Below are 27,980 nucleotides of genomic sequence, written 5' to 3' on the forward strand. Positions count from 1 at the left end.
CAGCTCAACTTTCCCATGTCGTCCGAGCCACGCTTGCCCCGCCTGCCCGCGTTTTGCCCATATCTTACTAAACCTTTCCTATCCATATATCTGTCAAAATGTCTTTTAAATGTTGTTCAACTACCTCCTCTAGACCATAAAGAAAGAGTGCAGAAACAAGTCCTTCAGCCCCCACTGAGTCAGTGTCAACCATCGATCACCCTGTACACTTGCACTATCCTTCTCTGTACTCTTTGCAGTTTACTTGATTAATCAGAGAAAATAATGAATTTGCTAAATCAATTCCATTATTGATCTTGATCCTATCAAATGCATAAAAAGCATTTAAACAAGTGACTGAGTGGATTTACGACAAAATGCTCTTGGCTTGGATGTTCAAATTCTGATTAGTTATTTCTGGATAAACTCCAATCAAACTTGGGCTCACATTTCAAGTTTTTGTTAGGAACATCCAGCACAGACAAATTTATGTCCCCTAAACCTCCCCACACATAATCTATGGATAATCAAATAATGCACATTGTTTATCTAATTTAAAGCAGTTTCGACCAAGTTGAACTTCACTTTTCAGGCCAGTAAGATAATTTACAGATATAGACCCACACATGAACCTGAACGTCTCATGATTGAAGAGTCTGGTTTAGGAAACCAGATAACACATTGCTTTAATTTCAAGTGCACTGTTGTGCATGGGGACTTTAGACTTGAGATACCGTGTGGAAACTGGTTGTTCGGCCGACCGAGTCTGCGCCTACCAGTGATCACCCCGTGCACTAGCACGATCCTACACACTCAGGACAATTTACAAAAGTTACCAAAGCCAATTAACCTACAAACCTGTACATCTTTGGAGTGTGGTGGGAAACCAGAGCACCTGGGGAAAACCCACGCAGTCACAGGGAGAATGTACAAACTATATACAGACAGCACCTGTGGTCAGGATCGAATCGGGATCTCTGGCAATGCAAGGCAGCAACTTTCATCCTGTGCCACACCAACTTGGTCCTAGCTCTTCTCAAGTGCAAAAGCATAAAAGTTCATGAAATTTGATGGGAATTATGTAGTGCTACTGGAATAACTGATTAGCATTTAAACAATACCATGGCCAGAGTGTGTCCTTTTTACTACAAGGCTGCAGGTTTACTTTTGTAATATTTTATTTTCATATCATTATATTTCACATACCCTGAATTACTCTCATGTGTTCCAAGGCATTGGAATCAAATTGCCAGTCCTATTTTTAAAACAAATTGAACCTATAACTTGGTCCAGCCCACTGGATCCTGTGGAAATCTCTCTCATCTTTGCTTCCACAGCTATGGGGCCACAAAAGGTAGTTTAGTTTATAGATACAGCATGGAACAGGACTTTCAGCCCACTTAGTCCACGCCGACCAACAATCAACCCATTACAAGCACTATGCTACACATTAGGGACAATTTAATCAAAGCCAAATTAACCTACAAATGTCTTTAGAGTGTGGGATGAAACCGATGAAACCGGAGCACCCGGAAAACCCACACGGTCACGGGGAGAACTCTGTAAAGACAGCACCTGTAGCCAAGATCGAACCCAGGTCTCTGGCACTGTGAGGTAGCAACTCTATCACTGCACCAACAGGTACTCAAAGGGCAACTAGACATTGATGTTCAATGCTGGTTGAACCACTGTCCCAAGAATGTGTCAACGCACTGAGAACAAGTAAAGTAAAATAACTATTCTGACAAAGCAAGGCAGGACAGTTCTAGCTTTCCTTTTTATTTTCAGGAGACTCCATGTACAAAACCTGGTGTGGAAAAAACATTTTGCAATTTGTTACAAAAATGTAAAATTTAGAGAATGATTCCAAAAAGAAATAAATTACTAAGGCTACATACACACACAATTGTTAGTGTCTATCATGCACCTACTCAATTGGATTAAAAATTCAGTAATTCCAAATAATGTCCCTAAAATCCACAAATTCTGTTTCGATACAAGGTGCAGAAGCTGGTGGTTACAGTCATAGACTCTGTTACAAGGTTATACAATAGAAATTGTTTAAAAATCAGTTCTTGTACAAAATTAGGTGTGAACAGTAGTTACACAGTGACAATTCAATAACACTTTCACAAGACTAGAAACCGCAAGTGAGTTACCAATCAATCTTACAGCAATGACCTTGGTTGTCTGAATTCGGTGACCAACAATTCTTTTTTTGCTTTACAGCGACAACAGTACTCAATGCATTTTACATTCATAGAGACCACAATGGAATCAAGTTGCATAACTAAATGAACATTACGTGGCGTAATCTCTGTTCATCAAGGAGGCCCTCTTCAAAGTGTCGAAACTTTCTGACCCTGATTATAAACAGAATAGATAACTGTAATGCCGTCTAAATGTAACGACTTTGTATGCCAAGGAATAAAATGCCCAAGTGCTTTCACTCAATCTGGAAACATCAATGAATTCCTACTGAAAAATGGCATTTACCATCAAGGGAAAGAACCAAATAGGACGGAGACTCCTACAGATGGTCCTCCTCTTTAGCACCCAAATAATGCTGAGTCCCACAGGACCGAAACAGGCCCTTCTCCCCAACTTGGCACTTTGTGCCAACCAAGATGTCCTGTCCACTCTAGTCCCACCTGCCCATGTTTGGCCCATATCCCTCTAGACTCTTGGTAGATGCTTCCATTAAATATTCTGTTGATAAACTCCCCTTAAAGTGAAACACAGTCATTAGATCATGGCCTCTCCTCCCCATTGATTCAAAGGGTGGAATGGGATCGGACTGTCTTTGGCAATGATGTAGTGGTTTCTGAGTAAGTGGCACCCTAGAATTCTCAGGAGGCGAAGCCATCAATTGTAAGTGAACATCATGGACAGAAACGGAAGCAAAAACGTGGCACGTGGACTCACCACGCTCAGAGTGGGCCCTTCGTGCCTCCATGTTTCCAGCAGAACCAAGGGACATTTTAACAACATCAATTTAAACACTAAACAGAAGCTTAATCATTTTCAAATGTATATTTAAAGAGTTTAATTCAAACAATTGGACCCAATATTTTTTCATGAAATGTTTAACCAGCATTGGTATCTCTGATCAGGTTTCTGTTGGAAGGAATGTACATGAAATTTGAGGTAGTGACAGTGGAGATAATGAATAAAGAAAAGCATTCCCCTGCAGCTACTCAGGACTTAGCAATTACATGGTTGCAGTATTGAAAGTTAAGAACCCATGCGCTCAAATGTCCTTCCAGTCATTGTGTCCTTCAAAGGGGAATTGAAGGTTATTTAGCTACATATTGCGCCTGCACCTAGTTGACTGCTCCGTTCAGCCAGAGTTTAGTCAGTTTCTATTTCACTGTCCATGTGACTGGGTCCCTGGTGATTTTTTGGTGAACACACGTTAAATCCAATAATCTTTCACAAACGAGTAATGCGCAAAGTCATCGTTGGACATTTAAAGATAGACACACAATGCTGGAGTAACTCAGCGGGTTAGGCACCATCTCTGGAAAAAAGGAATAGGTGATGTTTCGGGTTGAGACCCTTCTAAACCAGCATCTGCAGTTCCTTCCCAAACAAAGAGACAGATGGCCTGACACGTCCCATTAATCAATATGCAAAATTCTCACCCCGTGTAAAATGAACCATCGGGCAAAGTGAGAAGGATATTGAAATTGAAAGAACAAAATCAAACCTTGCTGTAAGATCAATTAGTAAATTCATTGTCTGATGGTTTTTGGCTTTGAGGAAAACAAGCCAAATTCATTTCCAATTGCAAACAGTAAGCTGACAAATGTTTGGATGGTTGCTTGGCTTGGTCTGATGTACACAATGGACAAATACTGTACTCTGCTCCCGATCTGATAAAACATTCTTTACACAAGAAATGTCAATTTAAAAATTGCTTAAAACAAAGTTCTGTTAAAAAATAAAATAGAAAATTCAAAGGCCACAACCGTTAAAAAAAGTAAAAAGTAAATCATTTCTCAAACAGAATTCTGACAGCACTTATTTTTGTATAAAAATTCCATAAGTGGGAGTGCAGTGCATGTGGGCATGAGGTGAGCCACAAGGGCACATTCTGCATTGCACTGCACGAGGTAAAAGTGTGAAGAATATGAATGAGTCCTCAGTAAAAAAATTACAGCTCCTACTGGGCAGATCCCAAAATTGTAGACAAAATGAAATTGAGTATTTTACATGCCTTAAACTTTTGGAAATATGTGACACTGATTTTAGTGAGCATGATTTAATAATACATAAAAGACAAAATTAATGTTTGTTCCTTGCTGTACAAGTGTGCTCTAGTGTCCCAGATACATGTGCCTTAGTGTTTCTTTCCTCAAACACTTCCCAAGCCCTCTTAACATGATTTAGTTGAAATAATTTCCCATTTTATTTTGGTGGGTGGGGATGGGGTGGGGAGGGGGAGAAGGTCAGTAGAGGTGGGTTTTAGGAAGATTTTTTCCCTATCTTTACATTACCTGCCTAAGGCAGTACATCTACAATAAACTCCACGTATTGGATAAAACACTATCTACTCTGTAACAATGCTTACACTGTGCAAGTCTACATTCCTGAACCACATTTTCCAAGCATATTTATCGGGGGAAAAAATGGCTCTCTAGAACACTAGGAGTGGATGGATGGAACATATCTACATCTTCATTTGCAGAACATTGAGCCATTTACAGCTAGTGTAACCCAGTCTTCTCAAAAGAATGGCCCAAATCTCAAGAAACACACATTTAGGATTTCCAAAGTACTTTCACTAGAGGGTGAAATGGTCTATATGGAAATGGAAAAAAAAGGTTTCTCTGGAAGCAAGTAGAAAGACAGTGCATTTCTCTCAAAATGGAAAATGTTCAGGTTTCTAGAGGTTCACTGCTATAATGCTGGTGTTTTGAAGCAGGCGGAGACATTAATCGGGGCAAAATAAACAACCCCGTGATAGGTGGTGCACATTTTCTTGAAGATTTATACTAGAAAGTTTAGGTGTCCAGTATTTAGGAAAAAGAATCTAAACATGGTCAAAAGATAAACACCCTTCCCCATCCAAAGTGCAGTTGGATTATCTGACTGATTTGCCATGTGTCCTTGGCCTTGTAATCTTACACTGATGTCTCAGACTGAAGACGCAACACAAACTTATGCGATTTGGGGTCGATGAACTCCTCTGAAAGTTTGATGAAAGGGATTTTTTTCACTACCACGATCAGACTGAAGTCAAGACATTTCAGTGTGAAAACCAAGCCATCTTTTAGCCCATTGGTCACCGCCTCTTCACTACTCAATGTCCACTGACTGGCCAACCACCTGTTCTTATCGTACTGGAGGGTGGGTCCAGGGTTTAGGTAACGCTCCAAAAAGGCCTGCAAATTAAACGAGACGCAGTGAGGAACATGCTGTTATAATGCAAAGAATGATTCAGATAAGTAAAGCTTGCACATAATACCACAACAAAAATCATTCTTAAGTGAGCACATTTTAACATTCACTATTCTATTAAAAAAAAATCATTATATCAGATTGCGTATTGGTTTTGGTCATAGTGTGGAAACATGCCCTTCGGCCCAACTCGCCCACACCGGCCAACAATGTCCCAGCTACACTAATCCCACTTGCCGGCACTTGGTCCATATCCTCCAAACCTGTCCTATCCACATACCTGTCTAACTGTTTCTTAAACAATTGGATAGTCCCAGCCTCAACTACCTCCTCTGGCAGCTTGTTCCATACACCCACCACCCTTTGTGTGAAAATGTTACACCTCAGATTCCTATTAAATCTTTTCCCCTTCACCTTGAACCTATGTCCTCTGGTCCTTGATTCCCCAACTCTGGGGAAAAGACTCTGTATCTACCGGATCTATTCCTCTCATGATTTTGTATAACTCTAGAAGATCTCTCCTCATTCTCATGCACTCCATGGAAGAGAGGCCCAGCCAACTCAATATCTCCCTATAGCTCACACCCTCTAGTCCTGGTGTTAAGCTTATTGTTGTCAACCACACAGTGAAAACATTTTGTTTGCATGCTATCTAATTAAATCACATCATACTATTCCAGAGTGCAATCAAGCTATTCACAAGTACAACAGGTAGGACAGAGAAAAATACTCGAGTGCAGAATATGGTGTTACAAACATTGCAGCGTTACAATCACAGGAAAAAAGCCCAGTGTCTGTAATTAAGGTAGATTGGGACTACTCTATCTTATGGGAGGACTCTTCAGTAGTCTGATAGCAGAGAGGAAGAAGTTGTTCCTGAGTCTGGTAGTACGTGTTTTCAAGTTTTTGTCTAGGTTACCCAACGGAAGAGGGGAGTAGAGGGAATGACTAGGGTGAAAAAGGATCCTTGATTATGTCGGCGGTTTTTCTGAGACCACATTAAGTGTAGATGGACGTCTATTTTAAAAGCAGTGATAAGGGAAAAATTTCATACCAAAATATAATTTAAAGTTTAATGTAATCCTTTTCATATAGTGACGCTTTTAAAAGACAAATTGAGGAATTGTTTTTTTGTTTTTTTAGTGTTTATGTGGGGGTGGGGGGGTTGAAACGGGGCTTGCTGTCTCTCCCTTCGGGGGAATGCGACTTTTTTGTCGTATACCCCTTCTCTGCCTCCGTTTGCGCTGAGGCCTAATGGCGGAGCTGGCGACCTCGAGGCTCCGGAGGCAGCCTGTCGGGACTCGCCCTGGGCTCGCTCCCGTGAGGGGCTGTGACACTCCCATGAGGGCGGCCTGGCGAGGGGCTGAGACGCTCCCGTGTGGGCGGCCCAGCCCGAGGGAAACGGCGCTCCAGTCGGGGCGGCCCAGCCCGAGGGTGGAACGGCACTCACGTGAGGGTGATCCGGCACGGGGCTGGAACGGTGCTCCGGTGGCTGAGGCGGCGTTGACCTGAGTCCGGGGTTCAGCCGCGGGCCAGTGGACGACGTCGTCAGCGGCTGCGTCCGCTGGACTGGAGGGCGGCAGCTCCGACCACTCCGGGCCGCGGTGTTTGAGCCAGCCCGTTCGGGGAGCTCGGTGAGCCACGGGACTAATTTTACCATCGCCCGGTCAGCGCAGAGGGAGAAGAGGAGGGAAGAGACTGCAGCCCTAAGATTTTTCCTCCATCACAGTGAGGAGGTGCTTGGTGGACTCACTGTGGTGGATGTTAATTTGTGTTTACTGTTGTTTATTATTGTATTATTGTATGTATGACTGCAGGCACGAAATTTCGTTCAGACCGAAAGGTCTGAATGACAATAAAGGAAATTCAATTCAATTCAATTGAAACATGTGCTTTCTCCTTCATCTTTCACTAGACCCTTCCACTATCACTCCATTCCCAGCTCTTGACTAGAGCTTCGAATCACATTTGAATCTAGGCAGAGATAGGCACAAAGTGCTGGAGTAGCTCAGCAGATCAGGCCTGGGGGAGGAAAAAAAGATAGGTTTTTGATCGAGACCCTTCCCGACCCAAAATGCTACCCGTCCTTTTTCACCAGAGATATTGCCTGACCTACTGATTTACCCCAGCACTTCATGTCCATCTTTGGTAAAAAAAAAACAGCATCTGCAGTTGTTTGTTTCCACACTAAAGCTAGGCATCTTTGATCCAGTTAATTGATCCCAGCACGTAGCCTGGACAGTTTATAATCTTTATTGAACCGATTTGCCATGTGTCCTTGGCCTGTCAACTTACACTGATGTCTCAGACTGAACAGACTGCACAGTTTATAATCCTTTTCATTTAAAACTAAATGCTTTAGAGGAACATTAAATTTCACTTAAATTATTAATTTTTACAAAGCAATTTTAATTATAAGGAAGGTGTTGATCCTGTGAAAATCTGCAATCACTTGCATGGGAAATGTTGATGTACCTTTGGAGTCATGTTGTTGGTGACACAAAATGCCAGGTGCTGCAGGATACTCTCCATGGTGTGGTAATGCTGCTGTCTGGTGGTACGGAGATATTTCTGCAACGCCCTTGCCATCGAAGGAAAGATGGACTGTGCGGCATTCAAAGGATCCATCACTTCTCCAGGAGCTTTCTGCTGCTCATCATCCTGAAGTCTCCTGATGTGTGTAAACGCCTCTTCAACTGCAACCACCAACCTGAAGGATGAAAACAAGACAAAGCAAAATAGGCAATCAGATTGTCTCTAGGAGAGGGCTGCCTCCTTCCACACTTTGTTTTTTGATGTAGTTATAAACATTTCCCATAGTTGCATCAAAAAACGACCCAAATGGGGCGACACCATGGTGCAGCTGGTAGAGCTACTATCTCACATCGCCAGAGACCCAGGTTCGATCCTGACCTTGGGTGTTATCTGTGTGTGGAGTTTGCATGCTCTCCCTGTGACCGCGTGAGTTTCCTCTGGGTGTTCCGGTTTCCTACCAATTCCCAAAGACGTGTGGGTTTGTAGGTTAATTTACCCTCTGTAAGTTGCCCCACGTGTGTAGAGTGTGGATGAGAAGATGAGATAACAGAGCTCGTGTGAACGGGTGATCAATGGTCGTCATGAACTCAGTGGGCCAAAGGGCCTATTTCTATGCTGTATTTTTCAGTCTATATCAGGCTCATTGAGTTGGGCATTGATTAAAATAAGCAGCTGCACACTGCTCAATAACAATCAGGGAAAGACAATAACACACTACTTTCAGAGTATTTTTAGCTAAGTATTTGGCCATAAAGGCCCATAGTCCTGGCGGCAGCATTGGGTTGTAGTTGTGGGATCAGCCAGCCTATGTTGTCTCAGACCCACTTAAGAACATCCTTGTGAGGGAAGATGAACAGCCGGAAGTAGTTGTGCAAGTAGGCACAAATGACGTGGGTAAGAGAGAAGGAGGTTCTGCAATGTGAGTATAGAGAACTAGGGAGGAGACCGAAAAGGAGTTCTAGGGTGGTTATCTTTGGTTTGCTTCCAGTACCTCGTACCAGTGAGGGTAGGAACATGGAAATAGGGGATCTGAATGAGTGGCTGAGTAGTTGATGCAAGGGGCAGGGATTTAAATTTCAAGATCTCTTCTGGGGCAATGGTGACTTGTATAAAAGGGACGGGTTGCACCTTAATTGGAGGGGGACCGACATTCTGGCAGGCAGGTTTGCTAGTACTACACGGGTGGGTTTAAACTAAACAGTGGGGGGGGTGGAGACAACAACGTGGAAGCGTATGCGTGCAGTTAACAGGGAATAGAATGTAGGAAAGGTCACATTTAAACTAACACGGGCAGTGGGATGGGAACCAATGCAAGGAGAGAGGGCCATAAAATAGAGGACAGAGCAATAAGGTAGAAGGGAGATAAGAAAAACTAACCTGAAAGCTTTGTGCCTTAATGCAAGGAGCATTCGTAATAAGGTGGATTAATTGAATGTGCAGTTAGTAGTTAAGGAATATGATATAGTTGGAATTACAGAGACATGGCTCCAGGGTGACCAAGGCTGGGAGCTAAATAAGCAGGGGTATTCAATATTCAGGAAGGATAGAGGAAGTTGGGTGGCATTGCTGGTTAAAGAGGAGTTGAATGCAATAGCAAGGAGAGATATTAGCTTGGATGCTGTAGAATTGGTATGGGTAGTACTGTGAAATAGCCAAGGGCAGAAAACGCTTGTTGGCGTTGTATACAGATCACCAAGCAGCAGTAGGGAGGTGGGTATAGCATCAAGCAGGAAATTAGGGATGTGTGCAGCAAAGGTACAGCAGTTATCATGGGTGACTTTAATCTACATATAGATTGGGCTAACCAAATTGGCAGCAGCGCTGAGGGGGAGGATTTCCTGGAATGTATACAGGATGGTTTTTTAAACCAATATGTAGAAGAACCGACTAGAGGACAGGCCATCCGAGACTGGGTATTGTGCAATGAGGAAGGATTAGTTAGCGATCTTGTTGTGCAAAGCCCCTTGGGCAACAGTGACCATAATATGGTGGAATTCTGCATTAGGATGGAAAGTGACATTGGCTTCTCCAATTTCAAGTAATCCTTGCTTTCTCCTTCCTTCCCCTCCCCAGCTCTCCCTCAGCCCACTGTCTCCGCCTCTTCCTTTCTTCTTCCCGCCCCCCGCCTCACATCAGTCTGAAGAAGGGTCTCAACCCTTCCGGAAGTGGCGGCGCTGCCTTGCAGCTGCGGCTCGCCTGCAGTCCGTTTGTCTTTTCTGTTTTTTGTTTTCTTTTGTCCCGTTTTTACAGTTTATTTTGGTTTATTTAGCTGTATGTGTGGGGGGGTGGGTGTAACATGTTTTTTGACTCTTCCTTCGGCGGGATGCAACCTTTCCTGCCGTATCCCCCGTCTCCGTGTCCATCTGCACTGAGGCCTATCGCGGAGCTGGCGGCCTCCAACTGCGACCGACCTCGAGGCTGCGGAGGCAGAGCCAGGACTTACCAACACGAGGCTGGCCGACTTCGGCACTGTGGTTGCGGGCGACCCAACTTCCAACCCGACTTTGGAGCCTTGGAGGCTCGGCCGCGGGCCAGTGGACGACATCATCGGGAGCTCGAGTTATGTTTTCCGGAGCTCCCGCAACTACTGCTGCGTCCGCTGGACTGGAGGGCGGCAGCTTCGACCACCCCGGGCCGCGGAGTTTGAACCGGTCCGTTTGCGGAGCTCGGATTCAGCCGTGGGACTTACCTACCATCACCAGGCGGGGTCACAACATCGGAGGCTTGGATTTCCTCAGCGCAGAGGGAGAGCAAGGAGGGAAGGGACAATGACTTTGGGACTTTAAACTGTGTTGAGTGTTTGTTATTTATTCTTTGTTATGACTGCAGGCTAAACCATTTCGTTGCACTGAAAAGTGCAATGACAATAAATTGAATCAAATCAAATCAAACCTGAAATGTCGCCTATTTACTTCGCTCCATAGATGCTGCCTCACCCGCTGAGTTTCTCCAGCATTTTTGTCCACACATTCACACAAGTTCTGTTATCCCACTTTCCTCACCCACTTCCTACACATTAGGGGCAATTCTAGAGACAAGTTAACCTATAAAGCCAATGCGTCTTTGGGATGTGGGAGGAAACCCGCACGCTTGCAGGGAGAATGTGCAAATTCAACACAGTGCCCGAGAACAGGATCGAACACAGATCTCCGGCGTGCGAGGCAGCAAGTCCACCAGCTGTGCCATTATATTTTATTTTCCAACATACAAAATATTATACGTTGATAACTTATGGTTACTAAAAAATAAGAAACGATCCATTTTCAGTCTTAAATCTCTAAGTGATGCTATGTTCCACTTTACAGCTACTATATGTTTTAATTCAGTTCAAGACTATGGGGCAGTACATTGGCCATAAAGTTGCTGCCTAAAAGTGCCAAAGACCCGGACTTGATCCTGAATATGGGTGCTCTCTTTATGGAGTTTGCTCCTTTTCCCTTTGATCGCATGAGTTTTCTCCAGGTGCTCCACATTCTAAAGGTGTGCAGGAACCTTTTTCAGACCCAACTCAAAACATAATATTTTTCTTTTGTCCAGAGATTCTGTCCAACCTGTTGAGTTACTCCAGCTTTTTGTGTCTATCTTCAGTTTAAACCAGCATCTGCAGTTCCTTCCTACACAAATTATACTATACGATAGAACTTTATTAATCCTAGGAGGGAAAGTGTGTGTGTGTGTGTGTGTGTGTGTGTGTGTGTGTGTGTGTATATATATATATTTATATATAAATATACACAGTTTTGTTTTCTCGTTTATAACACTGTTTAGAGTACTTTGTTTACATATTCTGTTGTGCTGCTGCAAGTAAGGATTTCATTGTTCTAACTTGGACGTGAGAGAATAAAACACTCTTGACGTACGTCGCTAATGTGTGGGATAGAACTAGTGTACGGGTAATCGGTGGTCGGCGTGGACTCGGTGAGCTGAAGGGCCCGTTTCCACGCTAAAAACACTAAAACCAAAGGAAAACTAAAGAAGGGTCTCTACCCGAAACGTCATCCAATTTCTTCTATCCAGAGATGCTGGCTGCTCCATGGAATTCCCCCGCACAATTAAATTATGGAATAGTCTTCACGCTACCATAGTTACCCATTCAGATGCAACTAAATTTAAGGTAGCTCTGTTTGCCCCAAGAACACTTTTTTGCTTAAGTCCAAGTCACAAGTCAAGAGTTTTTTTGTCATGTGTCCCAGACAAAGTGTAATAGGCTGTTATTTTTCAGAGTTTGGAGATTGGTGCTGGAGGGTCCACTCCAGTTTAAATTCCATTTGGAATATTTTTGGAGGACCAGGAAGAAGCAAGAATTACTCCAGGGTTTTACTCCAGCTTCAGGGAGTGATTCTGCTTGCTAGTGGTGGGCTTGCTGCCTCACACGCCAAAGATCTGGGTTCGATTCTGGTTTTCAGCGGTCGCGGTGAGGCAGCGTCCGGACAGAAATGGCGGCTAGATCTCCCACAATGCAAAGGGAGGGAGAAAGTGCCCGGCGTGACCAATTGCCGTGGCAGTGCGCGTGTGCAGGGCGGCACATGCGTACAACCACGGCCGATTATGTGCTGGCCGCGGTTGTGCGTATGTGCAGGGGAGGATGTGCAGGCCGTGGCAGTGTGCATGTGCGCATGAATAAGGGGTAGGCCATTTAGCACTGAGATGAGGAAAAACTTTCACTCAGAGGGTTTTGAATCTGTTGAATTCTCTGCCACATAAGGCAGTGGAGGCCAATTCACAGGATGTTTTCAAGAGAGTTAGATTTAGCTCTTAGGGATAAAGGAATCAAGGGATATGTGGGGAAAAGCAGGAACGGGGTACTGATTTTAGATGAAGGGCTGAATGGCCTACTCGTGCACCAATTTTTCTATGTTGCTATGTATCCACTACATTGTGATTGTCAGAAATGTCTGTGTTGAACACGGGTAAATAGAAACCAGGTTAGGAAAACTTAATGAAATTCACTAAGAAGCTCTTTATAAAAACATAACGTTGCAAGAAGTCCACAGGATGGCCATTTAGTTCGCCTTTGACATTTTCCAGAACACAGACAATATTAGAGAGTTGTAATCAGCGTTTTTCACTATCGCAAAATGTTGAGTTATACAGCACAAAAGCAGGCACTTCAGCCCACCTTGTCCTTGCCATGCAAGATGCCCCATACAAAGTCATCTCATTTGCACACATCTCTCTAAATTTTTGCTTTCCATGTAACTGTTCAAGTGTCTTTATAACACCTGTCTCAATTGCCTCCCCTGGCTGCTCATTTCACATACTCAAGTTGTAGACGGAGGCATAAATATTACAAGGGATATTAAATGATTAAATTAGTGGGTAAAGTTGCGGCAAATGGAATTTGATGCAGGCAAACACAAAGAACATTCAGAACAGATGCGGGCGATCGTGTTTACCTTGCTCGCCGCTTTCTCACCCTCCGATCGTGTTCTGCTTCCTCGTAGTACAGCTCATTGTGACTTGAATCTCGCCTCCTCGCTGCTGCAGCAATCATTGCGCGGGACTGTCCAGCGGCATTGTTTCCAGGACCTAGAAGCATTGAAATTTGGTTATTTTGGCCATCCTCATGCACCAGTGCTGACCCGTAGCAGTCTAGTGATGGCAACGGCACGAAGGACCATCGATAAAACGTGAGGCTTTCAGGAAAATCAAGGTCTTTCGCTTCAACAGAAAAGCAGAATATTTTAGCTTTAATAACAGTAAGATAGACAAGTGCTGGTGTTCAGAGAGACATTGGTCCCTTGTACACAACTCACTGAAAGTTAACATCAGGTACAGCAAGCAATCGGGGAAGTAAATTGTACATTGTCTTCAGGACAAATGCAGCAATTACTTGCTCCAGTTATATAGAGCTCCAATGAAATCACCTCTGGAATCTGTGCACAGTTCTGGTCTCCCCTCCCAAAAAAGGATGTACTTGTGAAGAGGCTGTGGAGTCAGAGTCCGAGAGAGTGATACAGCACAGAAACAGACCCTGTGGCCCATCATTGTGCTGACCATTGACCACCCTTTACACTAATCCTACATTAAGCCAAATGTTTTAATCTCCCGTCATTCTCAACAACTCCCGCTTGATGCCATCACTGATCACACAAGAAAGTGAATGGCATGTTGGGGCCTTCATAACAAGAGGAGTTGACTATAGGAGCAAAGAGGTCCTTCTGCAGTGGCAGAGGGACTTAGTGAGACCACACTTGGAGTATTGTGTGCAGCTTGTCTCCAAATTTGAACAAGGACATTCTTGCTATTGACGGAGTGCAGTGTAGGCTCACAATGTTAATTCCCAGGTTGGCGGGACTGTCATATGCTGAGAGAATGGAGCGGCTGGGCTTGTATACTCTGGAATTTAGGATGCGAGGGGATCTTATTGAAACATAAAAGATTATTAAGGGTTTGGACACGCTAGAGGTAGGAAACATGTTCCCAATGTTGGGGGAGTCCAGAACCAGAGGCCACAGTTTAAGAATAAGGAGGTAAGCCATTTAGAACGGAATTGAAGAAACACTTTTTCACACAGAGAATTGTGTGTCTGGAATTCTCTGCCTCAGAGCCCGGTTCTCTGGATACTTTCAAGAGAGAGCTAGATAGGGCTCTTAAAGACAGCGGAGTCAGGGGATATGGGGAGAAGGCAGGAATGGGGTATTGATAGTGGATGATCAGCCATGATCACGTTGAATGGCGGTGCTGGCTCAAACGGCTGAATGGCCTACTCCTGCACCTATTGTCTATCTACACAACAGGGACAATTGAGAGCAATTAGATTACCAACTCACACATCTTTTGGGAGGAAATCGGAGCACCCGGAGGAAACCCACACGGTCACAGGGGGAACATGCAAACTCCACACACAGTCAGCACCCGAGGTCAGGATTGAACCCGGGTCCCCGGTGCTGTGAGGCAGCAGCTCCACCAGCTGCACTACTGTGTGCCGTACTTATGTGGAAGCAGCAGTAAATGAGCCACTGAGTACATTCAAAACAAGTGAATTTTTAGATCCCACGAAAAATATGGTTAATCTAAAAAGAAAAATGCCTGAGAAAAGATCAGCCACAATTACACTGCTAGATTTTATTACAGGGAGCTAAATTGTTTTCTTGTGCTTCTATTCCTTGAAAGCTGTGGGTCACCTCCTGGCTAGATTACTCTGGCCTTGACTTACCATCCACATTGTAGACTTTCAGTCCAGCCATGTGTTTGGCTGCACGAGATTTTGCAGCAGTTAATAGTGCCGGGTTGTGGACAGTGAAATCCTTGTAGTAGTTCTCCAGGATGACAAGTGCAGTCCTCTGGATACTGCAAACACAAGATAACACTGCTGAAGGCAAGTGTTACAAACACACAAACCACCATTCTGATCCTATCTTGGGAGACCGCATATTCTGTAATCACAATGTGTATTTCCAGTGGAGCTATTTAAAAAAATCCTTTTGGTGTACATTCAACTTAAATCACAGTGATTAGATTCAGCACTTTTTGGTCCATTGAATCCAACTTTAACCATAGACAAGCATTTTAGAGCCAGAGTCATACAGTGTGGAAACAGGCCCTTCGGCCCAACTTGTCCTTGCCGTCCAACATTTCCAATCTATACCATCGCCATATTACATCTAAACACCTGCCTACATTTGGCCCATATCCTTCTAAGCCTATCCTATCCATGTATTTGTCAAAATATCTTTTAATTTTATTGGATTCTTTTAAAAAGTCACAATAAAAGCTAGACAGTTTTAAATTGGTGAGACACCAATCATTAGGAAAAAATATTTTGCATAGATACAAAAATAAAAAATCTTTAGAACTAAGCTACAGTTGCTGCAAACATAGCTGTTTAGTTCTATTACAACAGGTTCACAGACCTCTGCTCCAGCTTGAATGTACATAAATGAATGATCAAAATGAAGTTAGAAAATAGAACTGAATTATGAGAAGGATGACCCAATGCTTGACAAACAGTTAGACTTCAGGAAGAGAGGGGCTGGAGATATTAAGGGGTACAAAACACTTTCCAGGATGGCAGTTGTGGGGACTGCAATTGTTAAAATAAAAAGCCATGTGGACAGAAATGGGCAATGGTCCAGGCTCATTATGAGGAGATATTTTAAAGAACGCAGAAATATAGAGAATCAAGATGGAGGAATTTAAGAACACGTTTCACATTTGAGACGTGGGAGGGGTTGATTGGAATCAGTGGCTGGAAAGAGAAGTCTATACAGGTTAGTAAAGCAATGATTATCGATGAACAAGATGAAGTAATGGCTGGAGATTTGACATAGCCCGTTAGGGCTGATGCAGCTAAGGATAGAGAAACATGGAGGAAGAAAGATGGTATTGATGAAGATCCTTTAGGGATGGTGACCAAAAAAAGGGTGAATTGTTGAAGTAATTCTTGAGATGTGATGAGACTCAGAAATTGCTGTTGAAGATGCTTTGGCACAAACCGCAAGTCCCACAAACTGAGAGCAGATTTTGGAGTGATTGAACATGGAAACTGGGAAAAGCACATCATGGACAATCACACCGAATGTTATCTGTAATTTTGATTAACATTGTTCAGTAATTAGGAATGGATGGTATTTAGATTGGAAGTTCAAAACTGGAGTTACAAGAAACTGCAGATGCTGGTTTACAAAAATAGGCAATGTGCTTGACTACTTCGGCACAAGTCAACCAACATCGCTGGAGAACATGGATAGTTGACCTTTCGGGTCAGGATCCTTCATCAAACCTGGGGATACAGAAACAATTGGAATGGATCCGGAATATCTATTATAAAGATATGTTATGTGCTATTGACACACATGACCATAAAGAACCTGAATGAAGTGTTGAAACAAAAACAAAAACAAACAAAAAAAATCACAAGACCGACAAAAATGGTGGAGGAACTCAGCGGGTGAGGCAGCATCTATGGTGCGGAGGAAATAGGCAACATTTCGGGTCAAAACCCTTCTTCAGACTGATGTGAGGGTGGGGGCGGGAAGAAGAAAGGAAGAGGTGGATTCAGTGGGCTGAGGGGGAGCTGAGAAGGGGAGGAGAAAGTAGGGACTACCTGAAATTAGGGAAGTCATGTTCATACTGCTGGGGTGCAAACTGCCCAAGCGAAATACAAGGTGCTGCTCCTCCAATTTACAGTGGTCCTCACTCTGGCCATGGAAGAGGCCCAGGACAGAAAAGCCGGATTTTTCCCAGGACAGAAAGGTCGGAAATTGGAGGAGCAGCATCTCATATTTCGCTTGGGCAGTTTGCACCCCAGCGGTATGAACATTGACTTCTCTAATTTAAGGTAGTCCCTACTTTTTCCTTCCCTTCTCAGCTCTGTCAGCCCACTGTCTCCACCTCTTCCCGCCCCCCCCCCCCCATCCCCACCCTCACATCAGTCTGAAGAAGGGTTTTGACCCGAAACGTTGCCTATTACCTTCGCTTCATAGATGCTGCCTCACCCGCTGAGTTTCTCCAGCATTTTCGTCATCCATCGATTTTCCAGCATCTGCAGTTCCTTCTTAAACATGATCAACGTGTGCTTATCAATAAAGCTATGGACATGCCTAATGAATTTAATGTAGATCTTGAGGTTGCATGTTCTATTCAATCAGAAGCAAGCTGTGGCTAGTTTTCAACCAATTCCTGCTACCAAATTGTGTGCAAGAGGCAGGTGGTGCACAAACCTGCCACTGCTCTTCCCAGTACAGGTCCGCCACAGATTTTAGGGCAACTGGTGGCCCGACAACTCCTTTAATCCAGACAAAATTACGAGAACGCATTTGAAATCTCTCTCCCCCCCCCCCTTAGAGATGCAGCGCAGACACAGGCCCTTTGGCCCACCATGTCCGCTACGACCAGCGATCACCCCACACTCCAACACTTTCCCACACACTAGGGACAATTTAAAATTTTACCAAAGCCAATTAATCTACAAAACCTATATGTCTTTGGAGTGTGCAAAGAAATTGGAGCACCTGAAGAAAATCCATGCAGTCACGAGGAGAACACATAAACTCCGCACGAACAACACCCATAGTCAGGATTGAACCCTGGTCTCTGGCGCTGTAAGATAGCAGCTCTACAGCTATGTCACGGTACTGTCACTGACACTTTCAAACTTCCATTCAGCTTTTAATAAAAAACAAGATAACATTTAGAGAATGGACAGTTATGTGATCTAATTAAGTGTTTTCAACCATTAATTCTAAAGTTTGACATTTTTCGAGAGCTTCATTCTATTGCTGGAATAAAAACTTAGTTGTACTCAAAATGTGTGGGTTTTAAAACACATTTCTCTACTGCACTGTAATGCTGAACCTCCGTCAGTAGATGCCCCTAGTGAACTAAAATATAGGAGGCTGGAAATTAAAAACCTGTGGCTGCTGAAAATCTAAAATCAAAAACAGCAAATGCACTGAATACTCTGCAGGTCAGGCTCCATATGTGGGAAGGGGAAATGAGTTATCCTTTCAGGTTACAGACCCTTTTTGAGCCAAAACGTTTAATGGTTTTGCTTCCCACAGATGCAGTCTGGCCTGCAGAATATTTACAGCATTTGCTGTTTTGTTTTAAAAGTAGAAGGCTAAAAACAGTGGAAATTATGCTGTCGGATGCACAAGGCATCTGGAAGTGGGCAATCAGTGCACAATTCAGAGTGGACCATCTCTCATCTTCAGCACCCCTGACCATCTGGTTCCCTCTCACAATTCTCACCTTCTCATGGTTCTAAAGAAGCATTAGATTTATGACCTGGGAGGCCATTTGGTCAATTGCGTTTCAAAAATGAGTCACCTGTCCAAAAGCCTCAATCCAGCAGTTGGTCTGTAGTCACAAAAAAGATTACAACGGTTTAGGAAGGAACTGCAGATACTGGTTTATACCAAAGGTGGACACAAAGTGCTGGAGCTACTCAGCGGGTCAGGCAGCACCTCTGGAGAAAAGGACCAGGTGACGTTACGGGTCAGATCCCTTCTTCAGTCTGTTAGAACGTTAGAAGGGTAACAGAGTTTGCCTGGATTATGAAGTTTATCAACAATGCCCATGTCTTCCTCCGTGACTCAATGCAGAGCAGGAGGCTGGACGACCCTCCCCATTTCAAAAAGGTTCAATCTGTCCTTCACAACCATCCTCCTGCATCTGTTTAGTTTAGAGATACAGCATGGCAACCAGCTCTTCGTTGAGTACACACCTACCATTGATCACGTGTTCACACTAGTTCTGTTATTCCACTTTCCCAACCACTCCCTTCATACCAGGGCCAATTTTACAGAGGACAACCTACAAATCTACATTTGTTGAATCTACAAACCTGCACATCTTTTGGGAGGCGGAATAAAAACTCACGCAGCCACAGGGAGAATGTGCAAACTCCAGACAGCACCCGAGCTCAGGATCAAACACAGGTCCATGGTGCCGTGAGGTAGCAGTTCTCAGCTGCGTCATTGTGCCACCCACTGTAATTTTTTTAATTTCTATCTGAGCTAATGAGAAATCAATTCTTCCAAATAAATGGCACCAATCTGGAAAGCTTTTCAATTTCTTTGAAAATATGTGTAACTTCTCACCAAATTCATTTCTTTTCCAAAGAACATTGATAACTGTATTGCTGCCTACTTCCCGTCCGCACCCAATCCGCATGACTTGCCCAAATTTCATGTTCCTTCCTATTGTCCTAGGGGCCTAAGGCACACTAAGATGAAGCAGCTGTTTATTATACTGCTTTCAATTAAATATTTCATATATATTGTGCCTCAACCGAGCAAACTGTTTGGCAGACAACACCAAAGGCTACATTTCCAATTTGGTACTCAATCTCCACCAGGAGAGTAAAGGAGAATCTAAAGAAGAATATGGACAAACCAGCTGAGAGGAAGAGAGTAATGCAGATGGCACATAATGTGGAAAATTGAGAGGCTGCCCATCTTGGTGAAAGCAACAGAAAAACAGCAACTTTATTAAATGGCAAGAAACTGTATGGTGCTGCTGTTCAAACAGAGCAGGTCATCAGTGACTGCATACCAGTCACTGATGACTAACGTGCAAATACAGCAGGCACTTCGAAGGGCCAACTATGTTAGCCTTCCTAACGAGAGCTTGATTCCAGAAACATTGTGTATTGAAGTTGGGAGGTCATGTTGCAGTTATATACGGTTGCATTAAGAGTATCGTGTTCAGTTTTGGGCACCATGTTATAGGAATGATGTTGTCAAGCTGGATAGGGTGCAGAGAAGATTTCCGAGGATGTTGCCAGGACTCGAGGGCCTGAGCTATTGGAAAAGGTTGAGCAGGCTAGGACTCTATTCCTTGGAGCACGGGAGGATGAGGGGTGATCTTATAGAGGTGTACAAAATCATGAAAGAAATAGAAATAGCACAGTCTCTTGCCCAGAGTAGTGGAATGGAGAACCAGAGGGCATAAGTTTAAGGTGAGAGGGGAAAGAATTAATAGAAACCAAAGGGGTAACTTTTTCACACAAAGGGTGATGGAACGAGCTGCCAGAGGAGAGAGGTGAGGCAGGTACTATTACAGCATTTAAGTAACATTTAGACAGGTACATGGTGAGGACAGGTTTAGAGGGATACTAGACCAAGTGCAGACCCGTTGGGTCTGCTCCCCCAATGGTGTGATCCCCCAACCCAATATTCCGCCATGCACCCGTCTCCTCCATTGGAACTGAGCCCGTTCCCAAATGTAAGATTGCAGCCCTCCCCTGCCTGCTGCAGCAGTGAAAAGTTCAGTGTTCCTCTCTTGCAACTTTGTTTCGAAGTGTGTTGGAAGCTGACATGTAAATGGAGAAGCCTGTTTATTTTTGAAATACTTGGGGGTGGGTGGGGGGGGAGAAGGATGAGAAACTTCAACACGACGAAATGAAATGAGGAGCGGATACTTAGAAAGAAAAGCGAAATCTCTACCAAAATGGAAAATATCTCGGAGATTGAGCATCTGGATTGGGCGTGGCAATGAATCAAAGGAAGAAATGCAGCCGGCAGCCGTACATGCAAATGAATCCATTCCGATTGGACATCTGCGAGCATCGGCCATTCCGATTGGACATCTGCGAGTATCGGGCACGAATTTAGGCAGGAAGGGATCCGTATGCAGGCGGACGGACGGAGGATATATATATATATATATATATATATATATATATATATTAGATAGATAGGATAGATAGATGGGCCAAACGCAGGCAGGTGGAACTAGTGTAGATCAGACATGTTGGCCGATGTGGACAAGTTGGGCTGAAGAGCCTGTTTCCACATTGCAAGACTCTGTGATTCTAAGGAGGTTTTGTTGCAATTGAATATGGATTGCACCTGGGGCAGTGTACAACAGTCTTTGGTTTGCTTACCCATAGAAAATGCAGCAAGGATTCACTAGATGGTGGGTCTGCCACTGTAATCTCACTCTTCTCTGCTCCGTCCAAGACCAAAACAAAAAAGCTTTACACTATATCTCAGTGACAATGAACTGAACTAAACATTTGAACTATATAAAAAAAAAAATATTCTGAGGTTAAAAAGCTAGATTCTGGATGGATGTTTTTCTCAGGTTAAGGACTGGGAACAATGAGCATGATGAGAATAACGGGTAGATCAGTGAGGATCGAGGAGTTCACCCAAACCCGAAATCAACAGATTTCTGGATATTAAGGAAATCAAGGGATACGAAGATAGTGCTGGGAAATAGAGGTTATTATCGATTACCTTGCTTACTTAAAGGCCAAAGTGGTCGATGTCTGCACAGATTTATGTTCTTAAATGCATCAAAAGGTGCAAATATTTAAGTTGGACGCAAAAGGTCACTTTGGTTGCTGCAAAATGATTTTGAATTTGAGGATAATGCTCATGTAAGGCTTGGGAATCCAAATAGAATTACAACAGGTTTGCCTGTAGCTAACTGCTATTCAAAAAGAAAACAAAATACAATTTGGTAATATGAATGATTCAGGTGTCAAAGGATATGGGGAGAAGGCAGGAAAATGGGGTTGAGAGGGAAAAACAGACCAACCAGGATTGAATGGTGGAGACTCAATGGGCTAACTTACTTATTCCTGTTCCTATGACATGAACTTATTATAACCTTCTTTACAAGTCCTGGATTTTAAATTCAAGTTTAGATAATCACTATTAGATTCAATTTAACTTTCTCTTTACTACATCAGTTAAAAAAAAAAACAAAAACGACAAAGCTAGCTAGTAAAACACAAAACAATTACAGAAGAAAAAAACAAGGGGAAAAAAAATAAAGAAGTTTGCTAATATTCTCAATTTCCTGTAACAAGGGCATTTCAGATACCAGTGGGATTTCTCTTTCAGTCATTTAGGGAACAGTTCAAAAGATAATAGTGAGGTTAGATTATTCCTTAATTAGTTTTTTGATGGGCAATATATGATTGGCACAGTCAATAATTATATCAAATTGGAGGAGACACAGAAGAGAATGCAGATGCAGGAATGAGGAACAAAAAAACTGGAGTTCAGCGTGTTTTGCAGCATCTATGGAGGGGAAAGGAACTTGTCCTGATGCAGGGTCTCAACCCAAAATGTCAAAAATTACTTTGACCTACTCTGTTCCTTCAGTGTTTTTGATGCCGAATTAGTACTTTTTTAACATTTTTTTTAAATCAACAATTTCTTTCAGTTAGCAAGTAAAGGAAGTTGAAATTAGATGTAATTCATGTCTGCTGATTACTTACAAGGGCAATGCAGAGGCTCAAATGCTTTATCCAACTCTTTTAAATTAGTAATTAGCAACTGAAAATTGGCAACTTTACTATAATTTGACCAAGAATTTAAAGTGAACTCTTGAGATTTAGTACAGGTAATTAGCACTGGCACTCTTCCGTAAAGAAGAAAATTGCAAATTGTCATGTTCAGCATTACCATTCATCAAATTGAAAGAGTGCTTTGTAAAGGAGGAGCTGTATGTCAAATGTAAATGGTGGAATTTAGTGCTTTTTGCAGGAAAGCAAACATTTGATCCACTCATGGTACCTGCATGAATTCTTTGATCATCCAAAAATAATTACAACTACTTTGCAGGACTTATAAAACATTTTATAGGTTAACTCCAAATACTTCACCCAATTGCAAGACTGATTGTGGAGAAAGGGAGACATGAAACGTCACCAATCCGTGTTCCCCCGAGATGCTGCCTGACATGCTGAGTTACTCCAGCACTCTGTCCTGGTTTTTGTAAGTTAGCATCGGCAATTCCTTGTATCCCCGTCTAATTGCAATGTTAATTTACACATTAAACTGTAATGCAACACAATCTGATGTTAATTTTTTTTCTTGAGAGTTTTAATTTCAGCCTGACTGGCAGTATTGAAAACTGTCAGCAAGTACAACAGGGGGAAAAAAATAATAAGACAAATGCAGATGAGATGCATTTGAGTCTTTTGGATAGACGTGGATACAGAGAGATATGTGTCATGTACATCTGGATGTGGATATGGATCCCTGGCATTGTGAGGCAGCAGCTCTACCAGCCGCGCCACTGTGCCATCCTATATTGTGATGTCCTGTGCTCTTAACACAACCATATAACATGAAAAGACGCCGCATGCTTGATTAACTCAGCGGGTTAGGCCACATCTCTGGAGAACATGAATAGGTGACCTTTCGGGTCAGGAGCCTTCTTCAGACTGACCCAAATGTCACCTATCCATGTTTTCCAGAGATGCTGCCTGACCAACAGAGTTACTCGAGCACTTTGTGTCATTTTTTAAAATAAACCAGCATCTTCAGCTCATTGTATCCTCATCTAATTGTAAGGTTAGCTCACACATCAAACAGCGACTCATAATGCGATCCAATATTATTTTTCTCTTGAGAATTTAAGTTTTAGCCTGAGCTTTAAACGGCCTTATTGGCCACATTAAAATGTGGCATGTACAACAGGGGGAAAATAATAGGCAAAGAAAAAGTTGACATTTTAATTTCAGCCTGAGGTCTAAATAGTCTTATTGGCAGTATTGAAAACCTTCAGCAAGTACAAGGAGAAAATAATAGGCAAAGGAAAAACTAAGATGGCAACAAAAGAGGCCCTTAGGGGGCATTTATATCACATACCTCAGTACACCCACACTGTAAAAATGGGATTCTCCATCAGTGGACCGGGTCACCTTCACAGTGAACATGGGCTGCAGTTGACGCAATTCCAGCAGCACAATGGCCAAGTAGTGGATGAACAAGAGGGCGTCTACCAGCGAAACTGCATACTGAACAATTCCCTGATAATTGGGATCTCTCGAATCCAGAATGCGTACACCATAGAACAGCCAATAAGAAACCACAAACACAAAGATCAGCACCATCAGAAGTGCCCGGAACACAAAGACTCGTGGCATTTGCGCCTTGGGCTTGCGGAAAAAGAGTGCCCAAGTTCCGATGAGAAGAATGAGTAGCTTGAAGGCGACAGAGATGAACAGCCCTTCGCATACAGTACCACATGGGTCGAGTTTTTCCCGCCACAGTACTTGAGGCAGCACCATAAACGCAACGGGAGATAAAAAGACCAATACTCCAAGCACAGCAGCGATGGCTATCCCCAAATGCCGAGTACAGTCCAGCCCACCATCATCCACATCCTTTGTGATCCTTGCAATGTCTTCCTGTGATATACTGTGTTCTGAAGTCCCAGTGATGGCTGTTGTGGTTTCGCCCCAATTATCATCCTGCAAGGCAAACTGCAATGATCAGAATTCTACATTACAAACAATTTATAGAAACACACAATCAAAATCAGAAAGGACTTTCACCTGCCCTACATGCAACTGACTGACCTTGAAAATGGCTTCACAGACAGATACGGTGGTCAAGGAGGCTTTCATCAGTCACAGTATAGAAGATGGGAGGTCATATTACCATTGTCAGAACATTGGTGAAGCCACATTTGGAGTATTGTGTTCAGTGTTGGTTGACCCAGTTATAGGAAGTGCCCACTCGAGTATCAAGGCAGTTGCCAGGACTCGAGTATCAAAGCAGTTACAGCGGACTAGGACTTTATCCTTGGAGCGGACAGGATGGGGGGTAAACTTAGAGAGGTCATATAAGACAGTGTCAGAAATATATAGCGTGAAGGCACAAACCACAACCCAAAGATCAGCACCCAGGGGGAAACCACAAAACCAAAGATCAGCACCATCAGAAGTGCCCGGAACACAAAGACTCGTGGCATTTGCGCCTTGGGCTTGCGGAAAAGAGTGCCCAAAGTTCCGATGAGAAGAATGAGTAGCTTGAAGGCGACAGAGATGAACAGCCCTTCGCATACAGTACCACATGGGTCGAGTTTTTCCCGCCACAGTACTTGAGGCAGCACCATAAACGCAACGGGAGATAAAAAGACCAATACTCCAAGCACAGCAGCGATGGCTATCCCCAAATGCCGAGTACAGTCCAGCCCACCATCATCCACATCCTTTGTGATCCTTGCAATGTCTTCCTGTGATATACTGTGTTCTGAAGTCCCAGTGATGGCTGTTGTGGTTTCGCCCCAATTATCATCCTGCAAGGCAAACTGCAATGATCAGAATTCTACATTACAAACAATTTATAGAAACACACAATCAAAATCAGAAAGGACTTTCACCTGCCCTACATGCAACTGACTGACCTTGAAAATGGCTTCACAGACAGATACGGTGGTCAAGGAGGCTTTCATCAGTCACAGTATAGAAGATGGGAGGTCATATTACCATTGTCAGAACATTGGTGAAGCCACATTTGGAGTATTGTGTTCAGTGTTGGTGACCCAGTTATAGGAAGTTGCCAGGACTCGAGTATCAAAGCAGTTCAGCGGACTAGGACTTTATTCCTTGGAGCGGAGGAGGATGAGGGGTAAACTTAGAGAGGTGTATAAGACAGTGAGAGGATTATATAGCGTGAAGGCACAAGTCTTTGACCCAGAGCAGGGGAATCATGAACCACAGGTTGGGGGGGGGGAGAAACTAGTGTAGATGGGGCAAGTTGGGCCAAAGGGCCTGTTTCCACGCTCTATGATTATAATTCTATGACTGCCCCAATATATACCACAATGCCAATATTGCAGTAGAGCCATATCAAATTAGCAAGTCTCTAAAAGCCCCTCAAATCGTCACAAGTGCACAGCTTTGAATTTAGAAGAACAGAATAAAATACAGTTAAATTCTACTATAATGAAATGGACAGCAGACAGAATGCTGGAAGAACTCAGCAGGTCAAGCTACATCTTTGGGGACAAAAAGATTTGTCAACATTTTGGATCAACACCCTACATCATGACAGAGAAGAACAAGAAAGATTGCCAGTATATAGCAACATGAAGTGGGTGGGATAGGGGATGGGTGGAACCAGAAGGCGAAGGGAATAAGTGTAGATGGAGCCAGGTGAGGGAGGGGATGGAAATGGTGAATAAAGGGAGTGAAATATGAAGCTAGAGGAAGGGATATGGGTGGAAGGAGACAGGTGGGTATACATAACATTACTTACCTAAGACTTTTCTTTAAATACACACCTTTTAAATGATATTTACTTTTTAATCTCATTTGCAACTGATTTTTGAATTTCCTTTTCCTTATGTCAAGATTTGCATCTCAATTGCCTCAAATCTTGTTGAGACTGACACTTCGACTTCAGAAGCTGTTTTTCACAGATGGTCTCAAGCACGACTCCCACCACAAGCACCATCTATAATTTACATATCATTTTTTGGAAATAATTTGTAACAAACCCTCCTTTGTGCACGATTCTGCGATAGCTCCTGAAACTTTTAAGAACTTGGTCTTTGCCATCTGTTCCTGAACACACTGCTGTTTTAGTCATGCAGTTGGGCATCTTGTAAAACAGCAGATGAAGAGGTTACCTCAGTTTCAGCAATGAAGATTTGTATCCTGGCCAGGAGATTTATTGAAAATTCTATTACCATTACAAATAATATCTCCTGCCTTGATTAAAAACTGAAGCTATATCCTTTATTTTATTACTTGGAAATTGCTTTTTTTTTTTTAAGCTTGAGCAAACCTCTTCTACATTCCAAGCCATGAGAAAACTGCCTGACATGCTATACTGCATTGGTTGATGAGGCATTGAATGTGGAATATTGAAGTTGAACTGTTCTGTGGGTGCAAGGGTGTGCAATAAATCTTTATCTATTCAGAGTACAAGTTGAAATGTAATAAAAAGGAACTGCAGATGCTGGTTTACACCCAAAGTAGACAAATTGCTGGAGTAACTCAGCGGGCAGGCAGCGTCTCCGGAGAAAATGGATAAGGGACGTTTCGGGTCGTGAACTTTCTTCAGACTTTCTTCTGATGGTATAAATTTAAGTGTCAATTCTTCTTCTGTCTGATCAGCTGAGTTACTCCAGCATGTCGTGTACCTATGATTCAGGTTCAGTTTGCTCTTTTTATACTTACTAATTCAGGACATTTACACCACTCTACATGTGTCCTTTAAAAGCATTACAAATTTCTCTAAATGAATGTATAAAAAAAAATTACAGGATACAGAAATACTTTCTAATTCCAAGTGAACAAATTTTCATGGCTAAGAAACACAATTCAAAGACAAAACGTCAAGAACAAATATGTACTGGGTTACACAGGCTTGCCAAAACAAACGTAAACAGACTGTTGTAACTAACTCTGCTTTGCCAACTGACAACAACCTGCATGCAAGTCATTTAGAAAATCGCACAATATAGCTTAAACAGGGAAGGGGGGGTGGGGTATTGAGGAAAAATATATTAGAATAGCTAATAACATTGATTGGATAAGATATGCATGAATATCTATACATAACTAAAACTCTGATCTGGTTTGGCGGTCATTCTATTTGCGCAAAAACTGTTCGCAATAACATCGCGATTTTTTGCCAGTTCACTCACCGTTCTCCTATGCTGCGATTGCACCGTTTCGTTCTGATCGGTTGAATGTCGTAAACGTTAGCGAGGTTTAAAAATCTTAAAAACCGCACGTGCGCAGATCGATCTCTTCTCCTGCCTTCCAGTGTCGCGCATATTAGTCTCTTCCCGTCACTCCCCAGGACGGTCCGCCCCTTCCTGCGCCATCGCGTCTTTACTGGAGTGAGGGTGGCCGG

At 43.1% G+C, this 27,980-nt stretch overlaps 1 protein-coding gene across 1 annotated transcript in view; it reads right to left on the reverse strand.

Moving 5' to 3' along the window:
• Window positions 1-1,737: 1,737 nt before the first annotated feature.
• LOC129702735 (vang-like protein 1) overlaps window positions 1,738-27,980 on the reverse strand; it is a 41,616-nt gene continuing 15,373 nt past the window's right edge. The window contains exons 4-8 of the mRNA XM_055644673.1: window positions 23,976-24,580; window positions 15,077-15,210; window positions 13,314-13,446; window positions 7,858-8,092; window positions 1,738-5,366 (exon numbers count right to left, since the gene is read on the reverse strand). Coding sequence (XP_055500648.1) covers window positions 5,106-5,366; window positions 7,858-8,092; window positions 13,314-13,446; window positions 15,077-15,210; window positions 23,976-24,580 — 1,368 coding nt within the window. The 3' untranslated portion in view covers window positions 1,738-5,105. The remainder of the gene's footprint in view (window positions 5,367-7,857; window positions 8,093-13,313; window positions 13,447-15,076; window positions 15,211-23,975; window positions 24,581-27,980) is intronic.

Source organism: Leucoraja erinacea, chromosome 13, assembly GCF_028641065.1.
Source record: "Leucoraja erinacea ecotype New England chromosome 13, Leri_hhj_1, whole genome shotgun sequence".
Taxonomy (NCBI): domain Eukaryota; kingdom Metazoa; phylum Chordata; class Chondrichthyes; order Rajiformes; family Rajidae; genus Leucoraja; species Leucoraja erinaceus.